Consider the following 14,319-nt stretch of genomic DNA (forward strand, 5'->3'; position numbering starts at 1 on the left):
GTTACTGTAAATATACATAATATTGTTGTAAATATACTGTCTCAATACGTACTAATTGATGTACATGTACCGATCGCTAATGTGAATAGAGTATAGTTCGACACAACTTAGATGTCGCATCGGAAAAATTCGTAAAACCGATCACATCCGAATTGAGTACGCCATACCAAATTATCAATATTTATTTCTCATGCGAATATGATCTTTGTACAAACTTAATAACTTGTAATATCATATGACCTAATATATTCGTCAATTTGACACGTCGATTTACATTCACTTGCTTTCTGTGACGTGTGAATCTAGAGCGACAAATAGCGTCGAATGGCGCGATAGGGAGCTATTTCTATTGGTCGTGTAAATCGGCAGCAATCGGTTTTAATTTCATTCCATTGCATTTTCCGATGCTACATCTAATTTGTGTCTTACTATACATCAATCTGAGGTTTATATTTAATCCTTCCATTAAACATAGTATGTGTACTATTTTTCAGGTGAACTTGATAATGGCAGGGGGAGCGCTCGTTTGAACATGTTCAGACATCTCCACGAAGTGAAGAGCGGGAGGACGTCTTCCCTCAGCCACGAGATACTCGGGTTCGATGCTCAGGTGAGTGAGAAATATTTTTTTTAGCAGGTTTTGTGTGTATTGGTTGAAGTATGGGGATGATTATTGAAGATATTGGTAAAATGCCAACTGGAGCGCCATGTAAATCATCATTTTTTTTATGGTATAGGTTGGCGGACGTGCATATGTGCCACCTGATAGTAAGTGGTCACCATCACCCATAGACAATGACGCTGTAAGAAATATTAACTATTCCTACATCGTCAATGTACCACCAACCTTGGGAACTAAGATGATATGTCCCTTGTGCCTGTAGTTACACTGGCTCACTCACCCTTCAAACCGGAACACAACAATACTGAGTACTGTTATTTGGCGGTAATATAACTGACGAGTGGGTGGTACCTACCCAGACGGGCTTGCACAAAGCCCTACCAACAAGTGAATCATCATCATTATTATAATCATTATCTGTATTATGATACAAACATCTATTAGTATCTAGTATTAATAAACCCAGGGTAACGTCGTCAACTATGGCTGTTCCGAGCTGATGACTGCGGAGCGTATTGGGGAGAGGAGCGCCAAACTGGTTTCGTTCCTCGACCTCGCGGGCCACAGCAAGTACCAACGCACCACGCTGCACGGCCTCACGGGCTATTCTCCACACTACGCCATGCTCGTTGTGAGCAATAAACTCATAATATACACTGATTACAATAATTCACAATTTATTTTTCGCATTGTCAAATTGCCTAATATGATATTTTTCGGCTAATATGTTCTAGAAATAAAAAACATAACTTTTAATGGGTTCCTTAACTTCTACTAAATAATATAAAATGGATTTTAAAAACCAGTCAAATAGTCTATAGTTGATTTTTCCGAAATGCTTAACAATTGTCGTTCTAATTCAACTTATTTACACAAAAACCCAAATAAATTATATACCTAATCTTCCTTATAATTACCTCTGTCTATTAGTGAAAGCCTTATGAAAATCCGCTCAGTAGTTTTGGAGTATGTAGTTTATTATTATACTGTAATATAAGTATACTTAAATTGTAATCATTATCTGTGAGAAATCGCTATAAGCGATGAGACCGCCTTTGCGCACCATTTGTTGTTTTTTTTGTTTCTTTATTACCCATTAACTGTTGTGTAGTGTGACATGAAGACTACCTCTGTGGCCGAGTGGTGAGTACACCGGTTTTCATGGGTACACCACTCTGAGGTCCCGGGTTCGATTCCCGGTCGAGTCGATGTAGATTACCATTAGTTTTCTATGTTGTCTTGGGTCTGGGTGTTTGTGGTTGTTACTTCTGATTTCCACAACACAAGTGCTTCAGCTACTTACATTGGGATCAGAGTAATGTATGTGATGTTGTCTCATACAACAACAACAACAGTCTGTAAATTCCCACTGCTGGGCTAAAGGTCTCCTCTCCTTTTAAGGAGAAGGTTTGGAACATATTCCACCACGCTGTTCCAATGCGGGTTGGTGGAATACACATGTGGCAGAATTTCTATGAAATTTGTCACATGCAGGTTTCCTCACGATGTTTTCCTTCACCGCCGAGCATGAGATGAATTATAAAGACAAATTAAGCACATGAATCAGCGGTGCTTGCCTGGGTTTGAACCCGCAATCATCGGTTAAGATGCACGCGTTCTAACCACTGGGCCATCTCTGCTCTGATAGATGTTGTCTCATATTTATATTATATTATATTTATTTTATTCGTAGATATCAGCAACGGCGGGTATCACTCGCATCACGGAAGAGCACATCGGATTGCTACTCGCCTTGGACATGCCTTTCTTCGCCGTCATCAACAAGTGCGAGCTCGTCAACAACATCAATGCAGTCGTCGCGAGGCTGGCGCAGTTGTTAGAACCCGCTAATAAGGTCAGTGGCCTTATTTATGACAGATTAAATATGTAGGCTGACTGTCTACAACGTCTAGAAGACCTTAGGACTTATAATAATAATAATAACCTTTATTGGCTGAATAAATTACACTACTACAGACCCAAAATGTATAGTTATTAAAACAGAACAAAACGACACTTATTCTATGTGATACAAAAAATGAAAAAACAAAAGAGAAAAAAAAAACTTAGAAAAGAAATGGTAATAAGTGCTTCCTAATGTCATTACTGACAGCAGTGACAGATAAAAGATATAATTTAAAAGAAAAAAAAAAACAATAAAAATTGAATATGAAGGAACCAAACAGAAAGTTATTGGTATAAAAACTTCTTGGTTGCAATTATGGTTATGTTTTTTTGACGAACGAGCTTATGCTACAATGTGGTGTCGTAAATTTTCTGTAGTATAATTAGTGAATGCTGATAGCATTGCACGCTTGCGAAGCCGGTCGCTATAGTTTGTTCGCATTAAGAATGCAGTGAGTTGTCATTGTTTACCGGCTTTACTCCGCCCCCTGACCAATCAAATCTTTTTTAACAGCAGGGTGAAGGTGTATGCATATTTGTGTTAAAATTCCAACAAATTATATTTGTTTTAAAGACTAAGTATAATGAATTTAAAAAATACACATTAAAATAAAAAATCGAATTGGGGTGAATAATCAACAAAATTCTTAACACTATATACAATCGTTTGCGAATCTTGCCATCGCGATGTAGAAATTTACATATTTTGACATAACGTCATCTAGTAGCTATAGGTTACATTTATTATTACGTGTACAGCTTGAATAAATTAAATATAAATATATAAAAATAAAAATATCAGTTAATAATTGATTAAATGTGAACTTGACTTTGTAATTTGATAAATTTTTATAAATAAAAAAAAACCGCCTTCAAAAATGAACTAAAAAGAAAAAAATAATCTGTTACATCCATATCCAATTTACGATTTTTTAATCACCTCTCAAAGTCGGTGCCAACATTGCTAATATAGGTACATAATACATACATACAAAAACTAAATCTTTTTTTTGTTGTATAGATTACACCATTAGACAAACCTTACTATCGATACAAATTAAATGATTTCAATATAGGAATTTATTAACTTTGTTGGCACCGACTTCAAAAGGTGATTAAAAAATCGTAAATTGGATATGGATGTAACAGATTATTTTTTTCTTTTTAGTTCATTTTTGAAGGCGGTTTTTTTTTATTTATAAAAATTTATTTACTGCTTTTCAGTGTTGTTTTGTTATTTATAATTACAATTGGTTAATTTATACAATTGGTAATACAGGCGTTCCACAAGGCTCTATACTAGGACCGATTATCTTTGCGCTATATTGTGCCGACATTGTTAACAGCATTAAACACTGTAAATACCACATTTACGCTGATGATATACAAATTTATATATCGTTTAAGCCATCTGAAGCTAGCGTGGCTATTCAAAAGTTGAATGATGACTTGAGTTATATTACGCAATGGTCAGAATCTCATAATCTCGTACTGAATCCGGACAAAACTAAGTATATCATATTAGGAACGAAGAAACAAATCAATCTAATTGGTAACTTAAACCCTAACATACAAATTAAAGGAAAGAAAATCGAGCGCATGAAAGAAGCGCGAAACTTGGGTTTGTTGATCGATGAGGAATTGAGATTCGAAAAGCACACCATTAATACAGTTCGTAATTGCTTTTACAGATTAAAAGTATTGTATAGGATAAGAGATGTTCTTAGTAAAGACATGCGAATTAAACTTTGTGATAGCCTGGTATTGTCTAAACTTAATTATGCTGATGCCGTTCTAGGACCCAGACTGCTAGCTCGCTCAAAAAACCTAATACAACGAGTACAAAATGCATGTCTCAGGTATTGTTTCCACATTCCGCCTCGCGCACATGTATCCCCATACCTTAATACCGCACGGATGATTAAGATGGAATACCGAAGGCAATTACATCTTGCTACCCTCCTATTTGGCGTTATTCAAAATAAAGCACCTTTATATCTATACAGTAAGTTGCGTTGGGCAAAAGAAAGTAACAAAACATATCCCACGAGGGCGTCGTCTTATATGCTTAGCGTGCCTCTTCATCGATCAGCAGCCTTTCGTGGTAGTTTCCGCTATGCAGCGACGAAGTGCTGGAACAATCTGCCGCCTCCCCTTCGGATCCTGGAAACCATTAATATATTTCGTTTTAGATACAAATCATATTTACGTAATCTACAGCTTCAGTCATAATTTGTTTTTTATTATTATTATTATTATTTTTTTCTTTTCTTCTTTTAATTTAGTTAACTATTATGCAATTAATAGTAAATACAATTGTAGTATGCATATATCAAAATGATATATATGTGTAGACCAAGTTGGTTTATATATATATATTTATCTCGTTATATGAATAATTTTTATTATTATAATATAAATACTTGTAGTATATATGTTATAGGTATAATTTAATTTAATAATTTAATATTTATTATAATAATTATTTATATCTTACCTAAAGGTATGGCTCCGTAGCTTATAGCTCAGATTGGTCTAGCAACGCGCTGCTGCAAAGGCTGCTATTTGCTTTCTTGTTTTTTTTTTGTACGACTTCTTCGTGGTCGTACATATTGTGCTGTATGGTTTGAATGACAGATAATTATATAATAAAGCATACAATTGAGTTACGTAAGATATAATAATTGGATATTCAACTTACCGTTTTAACAAATTACAACTTTCGGATTAAGCTCATTAGATTTTATATTGTAAAGTTTTTTGTTTTATTTTGTATTTTATTACGGGAAACAGTAAATAACTGAAAGTAATACGCAATAGAAGGATGCGTGACAGCGTCGATACACTGCCGGCGCGCGCGCCTCACTGAGGCGGGAGGCCTTGCATTCCTTCCCCCGTCACCCCCCGAACGATTATTAGCTAATGGAACAAAATTGTCATTAGCTAATGGGTTCATAAAATATGTATGTATTTATATATTTATAGTTATGTATTGTTATTATGTGTATATTGTATGTACATTCAAATTGTAGATTTTTTTTATTTTTTATTTTTTTTTTTATAATATATTATCATATATTGTCACAACCCGTCACAACCACACAGGGTACCATTGAAAATCAGCGTTGGGTTCTTGGAACCCAACTTGGAAGCTGAATGGTACACCTTTTAGGACATGTTAAGATCATTGTGTTGTTTTGTATTGTTGTTTTTTTTTGTATATTTAGTTAGCAAGTAGTTATAGTTAGTTAATATGTTTATATCTTTTTTGTTTGTTTTTTCTTCCTTTTGTTTTAAATTTTTATACTTCTTATTCTTTTATTATGTACTGTGTCCTAATAAACATATCTTTCTTTCTTTCTTTCTTTCTTTGGTAGTGTTTGTCATTCACTTTATTATACTCAGTACATTTCGCCTTTCGACTCTAAACATAACTCAACGCCGTTTCAATACGATGTGGACTGCAACTCAAATTAAGCGTTACCTAAGTTATCATAGCCTAATGTTAACTGTCTCATCGCCAATTAGACAATACCATTTTTCTCGATGCAATGCCGTTAATCATTGAGGAGTTCTCCTGGTAGTCCACCATCAGCTAGACTTCATCATAGGCATGTTTACTAACATCAATTGCTTGACGACTATCTTAAAGAAATAGAACTAAACCCGTAAAATAGTTACTTACTAATAAGTTCTGATTACCAGTTGTGGTCTTCATCATCAGTTCTACTTCATCAAATGTCACTTTTCGTGAGCATATGACCAAGGCACTTTGAATAAAACCGAAATCACTATAGGTGTGCCTATAAAATTTGAGGAGTTCCCTCGATTTCTCCATGATCCCACCATCAGATCCTGATCTCCTGACAATGGGACCACCTGTAAAACATGCCCTTTCAAACAAAAAAAGAATTGTCAAAATCGGCCCAGCCATCTTCGAGTAATTCGGTAACATACATAAAAAATAAAAAAAAAAAAAAAAAGGCCGCGACGAATTGAGAACCTCCTCCTTTTTTTGAAGTCGGTTAAAAATATTTGATTGGTCAAAGGGGGCGGAGTCAGGCCGGTAAAGAATGACAACTCACTGCATTCTTAACGCGAACAGACTATAGTTATAACATAGTATTTTATCACTGACCATGTGGACCAAGTTGTGCATAATAATACTATGAACAAAGATATATATGTATAGTTGTATATAGTGTCATGTATGAATTATATTAAGAGGTCAGTTTAATTAATATAAATGAATGTTATTGTTACAGAAACCTCTTTTAATAACGGACGAAAACATGGCGAGGAACTGCGTCGCGCCGCAGAAGTCGTTACTAGACACCATAGACAATGCAGACGAGGAGATCAAAAAGGAAGAGGAGTGAGTATCCGAACGCGCTTGCGTTAATACATAATAATAATTCCACGTATTCCAATGGAAGCAGGAATAAAGAGAAACAAATCGTAGATTTATATATAGTACGACACAAATTAGATGTAGCATCGAAAAATGCAATGAAATGAAAATAAAACCGATCACTGCCGATTTACACAACCAATAGAAACAGCTCCCTATCGCGCCATTCGACGCTATTCGTCGCTATAGATTCCCGCGTCAGTTCGACCCGAGACAGCGAGTGCGTGTAAATCGACGCGTCGAATTGACGAATATATTAGGTCATGTGATATTACAAGTTATTACGTTTGTGCAAAGATATTCACATAAGAAATAGATATTGATAATTTGGGATAGCGTACTTAATTCGGATGTGATCGGTTTTACGAATTTTGCCGATGTGACATCTAAGTTGCGTCGTACTATACGTATTTCATGCGATTTGCTAATAATGTATTGTGCACTACTCAGATATATCTTTATCTATATCTTTATCTATATCTTTATTTATAACACTGCAAGAATTAAGATATAAGATTAAAAATGTGAAAAAGCATGAATAAAATATATTTTGTTTTTGTAACGAATGTTGGTAAGCGAAACAACTTCTGATGAGTTTTTAAATTTGCTGATGATAAGATCTAAGTTGTGTCGTACTATACTTGGGGCTACCCCTATTGGGTATTTGACAATTTTATAAAAAGTATTTTATTGTATTCTTAGGACACTAAAGATACGTTTAATAATTGTTTATTTCATTTTTAAAGTTAATTTATAACAAAAACAGTCATTTTAAATAATACGATTCAAAATTCCCGCCAAAACAGCAAGTCACGTGACAAATTAGGCCGTGACGTCATGATTCAATAAACAGTTAGTGAATGATCCTGTGTAAACTGTTTTTTTCTTGTTTTTCTTGAAATCTCGAAGAAATGGCTTCGTCATCATACAAAGTTTGCACAGTTCCTGTGTAAACTGTTTTTTTCTTGTTTTTCTTGAAATCTCGAAAAAATGGCTTCGTCATCATATAAAGTCTGCAAAGTTCCTTGCTGTACAAGTACAACACTAAAAAGTCCCAATAAATTATTTATTCATGTGCCACAATCGGGGCATCTTCGTAAAAAGTGGCTGACGAACTTTATGCTCAGGGCATATTCTGCATTTCACTGTGCACAGAGTGTGGTCACGTTTTAATTGAACATAACCAATAGCATCATCACCATAGGACTGTCTTGATGATCCGTAAATAGAAATATTTCAATAAAATAATTATGAAAAAAAATTGTAAATTGTCAGCAGACCATGTTACGCATATTTTGCATTCTAAAACTGCTTCAGTTAATTATAAATTATAACCTACCGCAATATAACCCGAAATATATTTTTGACAAACAGAACCAACACAGTAAATAATGACAAAAAATATCAAAATTTTAAGGCTAAGGACATCGATTGAATTAGAACATTATGAATATATGTATATTAGATAGATACCGTTTTTTATACTTACACTTAAGTTTTCACGTTTCTAAATTCTGCAGAACAGAAGTCCGGGTTTGATGCAAAGAAATTTGCAATCATAAACGAATCAACTTTTGGCAGATTAGCACTATCAGCTTTTATAAAGTCTTTCTCTACTTGCATTTTGACTGAACAACTAATAAAATCAACACAAAATTATTAATAAAATAACATCACCATACAAAAGTAACAGTGCAATTTGTTTGACAGACCAAACAAGATTTGTTTGTTTATTGAATCGTGACGTCACGCGTTCTGATTGGCTAGTGAGCCGTTTGAGTTTTGTTATTGAACAGATGCAAAATTTCTTATTTATTTTTAAGAAATAAAAATATTTATAATGTTTAATTTGTAAATTGACATAGTTATTCTGAATAAGCATCTTGAAATCTATATAATTCAATTAGATTCTCATTTAATTGTTAGCAATGTCAAATACCGAATTGTATAGTTGATATTTGAAACGAAATGGGGGGAATTTACACCTTCTAATCAAATGTAGGTAACAGTAAAAATGGTACAATAGGCTATTTGACAATGCGAAAAATAAATGGTGAATTTTTGTAATCAGTGTATATTACGAGTTTAAAAACGGTTATTTACTAACAAAAGTTGAAAATAAAACTTAATTTATTCAAAAATCTATAAATAAAAATGCATTTTTTCAAACGTTTGTCACGTGACACACAACGCTTCTGATTGGCCGGTTTATGATTAAGTCACTTTCTTGTAAACCTTGCTTTTGTACTATATGTACCACAGATTAAAATACAAAAAAAGTGACGTCACCGACGCCATTGCAGCGCCATATCCAAGTAGCGTTTTCGCGCGCTATTTAAATATGGAATTTTTAATATGATATTTTTCGGCAAATATGTACCAGAAATAAGAAACACAACTTTTACTGGGTTCCTTAACCTCTACTAAATAATATAAAATGGATTTTAAAAACCAGTCAAATAGCCTATTCCACGTATTCCAATGGAAGTAGGAATAAAGATAAACATACCGTAGATTTATAGTACGACACAAATTAGATATGGCATCGGAAAATGCTATGAAATGAAAATAAAACCGATTATTGCTGATTTACACAACCAATAGAAACAGCTCCCTATCGCGCCATTCGACACTATTCGTCGCTATAGATTCCCGCGTCAATCAAATCGACGTGTCGATTGACGAATATAATCGGTCACATGATATTACAAGTTTGTGTAAAGATATATCACATAAGAAATAGATATTGATAATTTGCCATAGCGTACTCAATCCGGATGTGATCGGTTTTTCAAATTTTGCTGATGATACATCTGAGTTGTGTCGTACTATACTTGGGGCTACCCCCATTATATACTTGATCTATGAAACGAAATGGGGGGAATTTACACCTTCTAATCAAATGTAGGTAACAGTATAAATGGTACAATTAGCGTAATGAGTTGTCAGTAACGATGGCGCTCCCCGCAGGCGCGTGGCCGTGTTCCCGGTGAGTTGCGTGCGCGGCGCCGGCCTCAACGCACTGCACGCCTGCCTCCTGGCGCTGCAGCCGCGCCGGGACTTACTCCAGCGACCTGAAGACGTCAGTGCCCCCCCCCCCACACACACACACATATACACATACTATAACACTGAAAAATAATGTTGTCACTTTGTGCCTCAGAGAGCACGCAAAACACATGTTCCAGATCGGAAATCTATAGGCACCGTGCGTAGCGATGACTCTGCCATCTCGTGACTCATATTCAAAACTTTGATCCTCAATGTCAGAAATTCTGCTGTCAAACCACGAAAAAAATTTCTGAATTTTCGTGTTAATTTTTGTTAATTTGAGCTATCGAAATGTATTGTTGTAGTTCTGGATGCTGTAAAACACCGAAAAACAACTTTAAGGGTGTAAAATTTTACTGTCACTCCTTTATCATAACCCAGTAATTGTCGTACGGTTTGCCCCATTCTTGTGCGTAATTAGTTTTTGATTCTGCACCTTCTGCAGAATTCACGTAATAGACTAAGGCACAGACGTGCTTACATTGTCCTGATAGACCTTCCTTGCATTGACAAATTGCGACTGCTGAAAAAAGAGGGATAAAATAAAAATAATGGTTTTCAAAAGATATTGTATTAACAATTAATTTTAAAAAGTACTTACTGTTATGTTAACATCATATACATTTGAAATTTTCGTCTGAGCAACAATTTTTCCAGTTAATATTGTTTCTTGTTCTTGGCCAACTGTTTCTGTGACATCGAAAACATGTCCTGACTCGAATAGCTTTTTTCTTTTGATACATTTTGACCCTGCTGCCGATCGTTGTTTGTTGGTAAAAAACCATATTTTATAATTTTAATCATTGTAAAATCATATTTACAGACTTGACAGCTGCCAGTCTGCACTAATGTGCCTGGGAAGTTTCTGTTTTTACTCGCACGGTGTCTCTACTGTTGGGATTATAACGCCCTCTATTGTTTCTGCACGGTGCCTATCCAATAACAAAACAACAACAACAATTATCTGTCATTTTGAAGAGAGGGTTTAGGACATATTCAACTACGTTGGTGCTAATTTTTTGGCGGACGAGCATATGGGCCAATGACGCTGTAAGAAATATTAACTATTCCTTACATCGTCAATGTGCCACCAACCTTGGGAACTAAGATGTTATGTCCCTTGTGCCTGAAGTTACACTGGCTCACTCACCCTTCAGACCGGAACACAACAATACTGAGTGCTTTTATTTGGCGGTAGAATAACTGATGAGTGGGTGGTACCTACCCAGACGGGCTTGCACAAAGCCCTACCACAAAGACAAAGCCCTACTAACAAAATGCACTAGTTTTATGGATTATCAGAAATAACGACGATACCACAGACACCCAGACCCAAGACAACACAGAAAACTATTGAAGTTATTCTATGTCGACTCGGCTATGACCAGACCTGAATATTGACGTGACAACGTCTTATAAATTGGTTTGCCGGGTGACACTTCAAGGAACTGCGTTACGCTCCGCTCACGGTATGCGCTCACAACGAGAGCGAGTGAGAGGCACGCGTGCCTTCCACTCGGGCGGTTAGCCCGCCTAAGAGCGAGAGAGACAGACATATAGAATTATTTTACCACTCAAAGTCGTTGTCACGTAAAACTTTCGCCCGTATACCGACTTTACAGGCAACAGGTAATTTTTTTTTAACTTGTTGTTGTTACAAAATTAAGTTTCGGTGTTGCTTCGCAGGAGGCGTGTGAGTTTCAAATCGACGAAATATTCCACGTGGGGGACTCCACTGGCCCCGTGGTGGGGGGCCTGCTCGCGCGAGGGCGGCTGTACGAGGGCGATGAACTCATCATAGGTACGTTCAGGAATTAATACTTGTATATCCTGCCTGCCTATCATTTATACAGACGATAAAAAAGCGTGAAGTTAATACTTGTTGAGTTAGGACAGGGTATATTACATACATATATAATTGTAATTAACTAACATGACTATATTTTTAAATGTTGAATAAGATTTAAGGAGTCGAGATGGCCCAGTGGTTAGAACGCGTGCATCTTAACCGATGATTGCGGGTTCAAACCCAGGCAAGCAACACTGAATCATGTGCTTAATTTGTCTTTATACGAGATGAATCTCGTACTCGGCGGTGAAGGAAAACATCGTGAGGAAACCTGCATGTGACAAATTTCATAGAAGTTCTGCCACGTGTGTATTCCACCAAACCGTATTGGAACAGCGTGGTGGAATATGTTCCAAACCTTCTCCTCAAAGGGAGAGGAGGCCTTTAGCCCAGCAGTGGGAATTTACAGGCTGTTGTTGTTGTTGTTCTTGAATTGACTGAAGAAGATTTGACTGAGTTACTTGCCAGTTCTTTTCGATAGAATTTACTTTCCGAACCGGTGGTAGCTTCACTTAATATACTTGTTAAATGACGATTCAAAAGTGCTTCAAAAGCCTACTCGTATAAAATATATTTTGATTTTGTTAAACTGTACCGAGATGTTTTCGTATGGGATTCGGAAACCACTATACGTAGACCTCCCCCCCCCCCCAGGGCCGCTGGAGTCCGGCGAGTTTGCGGAGATCACAGTGCGGACGATATACCGGAACCGCGTTCCGTGCGGAAGCGTGCGCGCCGGGCAGTCTGCCTCGCTCGGCCTGGGACACTTCCCCCCGGGGCTGCGGCAGGGGATGGTGCTTCTCGCGCGCCCCGGGGGCTACGCTGCGGGACACGAGCGACCTACCTTTGGGGGCTGTCCACCTGGAACGTGCAGAGGACGACAGGTGTGTATACCAACCTATTATTTAACAGGCTTAAGCAAACATCGCCAAAGACAATGTAAGAAATATTAACTATTCCTTACCACCTTGGGGACTAAGATGTGATGTCCCCTGTGTCTGTAGTTACACTGGCTCATTCACCCTTCAAACCGGAACACAAGAATACTGAGTATTACTGTTTGGCGATAGAATATCTGATGAGTGTGTGTGGGCTCTTTTTTCTCGCTGGAAAAACGCATCTCGCGTTTCTTTACCACCGGTACCCAGAGCAGTCCTAGTACACCGGAATTCCCGCTTAAACCATCAGCGGTACCCACGCCATCTTTCCACAGGATCGCTTTCGCGTGGTGTGAGATCTACCACGAAGTTAAAGGTATACTTTCCGAATCGGTGTTAGATTAATTTGACAACAAATAAGTGTACAACAAACAACAAGAGCCTGTAAATTCCCACTGCTGGGCTAAAGGCCTCCTCTCCCTTTGAGGAGAAGGTTTGGAACATATTCCACCACGCTGTTCCAATGCGGTTTGGTGGAATACACATGTGGCAGGATTTCTATGAAATTTGTCACATGCAGGTTTCCTCACGATGACATCCTTCACCGCTGAGCACGAGATGAATTATAAAGATAAATTAAGCACATGAATCAGCGGTGCTTGCCTGGGTTTGAACCCGAAATCATCGGTTAAGATGCACGCGTTCTAACCACTGGGCCATCTCAACTCCATAAGTGTAATGCTTCTATATTGAATAACAGCGATAACCATTGAACGTATCGTTACAGATATCAGAACTGGTCCAATCGTCGCAGACCTCTGAGAAGAACCGCAAGAACGCCAGGAGGCAGAACAAGAATATCCTCCAGGACATAGCCAACGCGAAGAACAGCCTCGCCAAGAGTTCGGACACGAGGAGCGCCAACGTGTTCGTGGGCGACGACGACAAGTACGCGCCGGGACGCTGCGTGTGCGACGAACGAGTCTTCCTTGAGGACCCAAACGACCCACGGGGCTGCATATACTTCCAGGTCAGCTGATACACACCTGGATTGTATGATAGCTCAGTGTTTAGAGCGCATGACTGTATTTTTTTTTAAATTTTGAAAAAGAGTACTGAGTTTCTTGCCGGTTCTTCTCGGTAGAATCTACTTTCCGAATCCGTGGTAGCTTCATTGTTAAATGACGATTCAAAAGTGCATGTAAAAGACCACTTGAATAAAGTATATTTTGATTTTGCATGCGTCATAACGGTGACTGCACGTTCAAACTTAGGCAAGCATCGCTGAATTTTTGCCGGCCTAAGGCTTCCTCTCCCTTTTGAGGAGAAGATTTGGAACATCAAATTCAGTTTAGTGGATACAGATGTGGCAGAATTTTGTTGTTTTCATAAATTAAGTACATGAATATTCAGTGCTTGCCTGGGTTTGAACCCGCAGACATCGGTGAGGAGGCACGCGCCTCATGCTTTCGGTTTTCTTTGATATACGTTGTTTTTTAACTATTTTTTTGTTATTTTTTTAATTTTTCAATTCATACGTGATTTTAATAACGACTAGCTTTTGCCCGCGACTTCGTTCGCGTGGACTTCAGGTTCGTCCCGT

The 14,319-nt window shown here is 37.4% G+C and overlaps 1 protein-coding gene and 1 long non-coding RNA gene across 2 annotated transcripts in view; one reads left to right on the plus strand and one right to left on the minus strand.

Annotated features, from left to right (window-relative positions):
- The window catches only part of LOC124542174 (GTP-binding protein 2-like), a 29,658-nt gene that overhangs the window by 12,450 nt on the left and 2,889 nt on the right, over positions 1–14,319 (plus strand). Inside the window, exons 8-15 of the mRNA XM_047120110.1 lie at positions 495–610; positions 1,089–1,253; positions 2,316–2,477; positions 6,793–6,902; positions 9,909–10,020; positions 11,676–11,790; positions 12,493–12,722; positions 13,504–13,746. Coding sequence (XP_046976066.1) covers positions 495–610; positions 1,089–1,253; positions 2,316–2,477; positions 6,793–6,902; positions 9,909–10,020; positions 11,676–11,790; positions 12,493–12,722; positions 13,504–13,746 — 1,253 coding nt within the window. The remainder of the gene's footprint in view (positions 1–494; positions 611–1,088; positions 1,254–2,315; positions 2,478–6,792; positions 6,903–9,908; positions 10,021–11,675; positions 11,791–12,492; positions 12,723–13,503; positions 13,747–14,319) is intronic.
- LOC124542176 lies at positions 4,160–5,475 on the minus strand. Its single transcript, XR_006967310.1, has 3 exons — positions 5,229–5,475; positions 5,025–5,144; positions 4,160–4,690 (listed from the first exon to the last, which is right to left on the minus strand). It is a non-coding gene; the product is annotated as an uncharacterized LOC124542176 (long non-coding RNA).

The sequence above is a fragment of the Vanessa cardui genome, chromosome 30, assembly GCF_905220365.1.
Source record: "Vanessa cardui chromosome 30, ilVanCard2.1, whole genome shotgun sequence".
Lineage (NCBI taxonomy): Eukaryota > Metazoa > Arthropoda > Insecta > Lepidoptera > Nymphalidae > Vanessa > Vanessa cardui.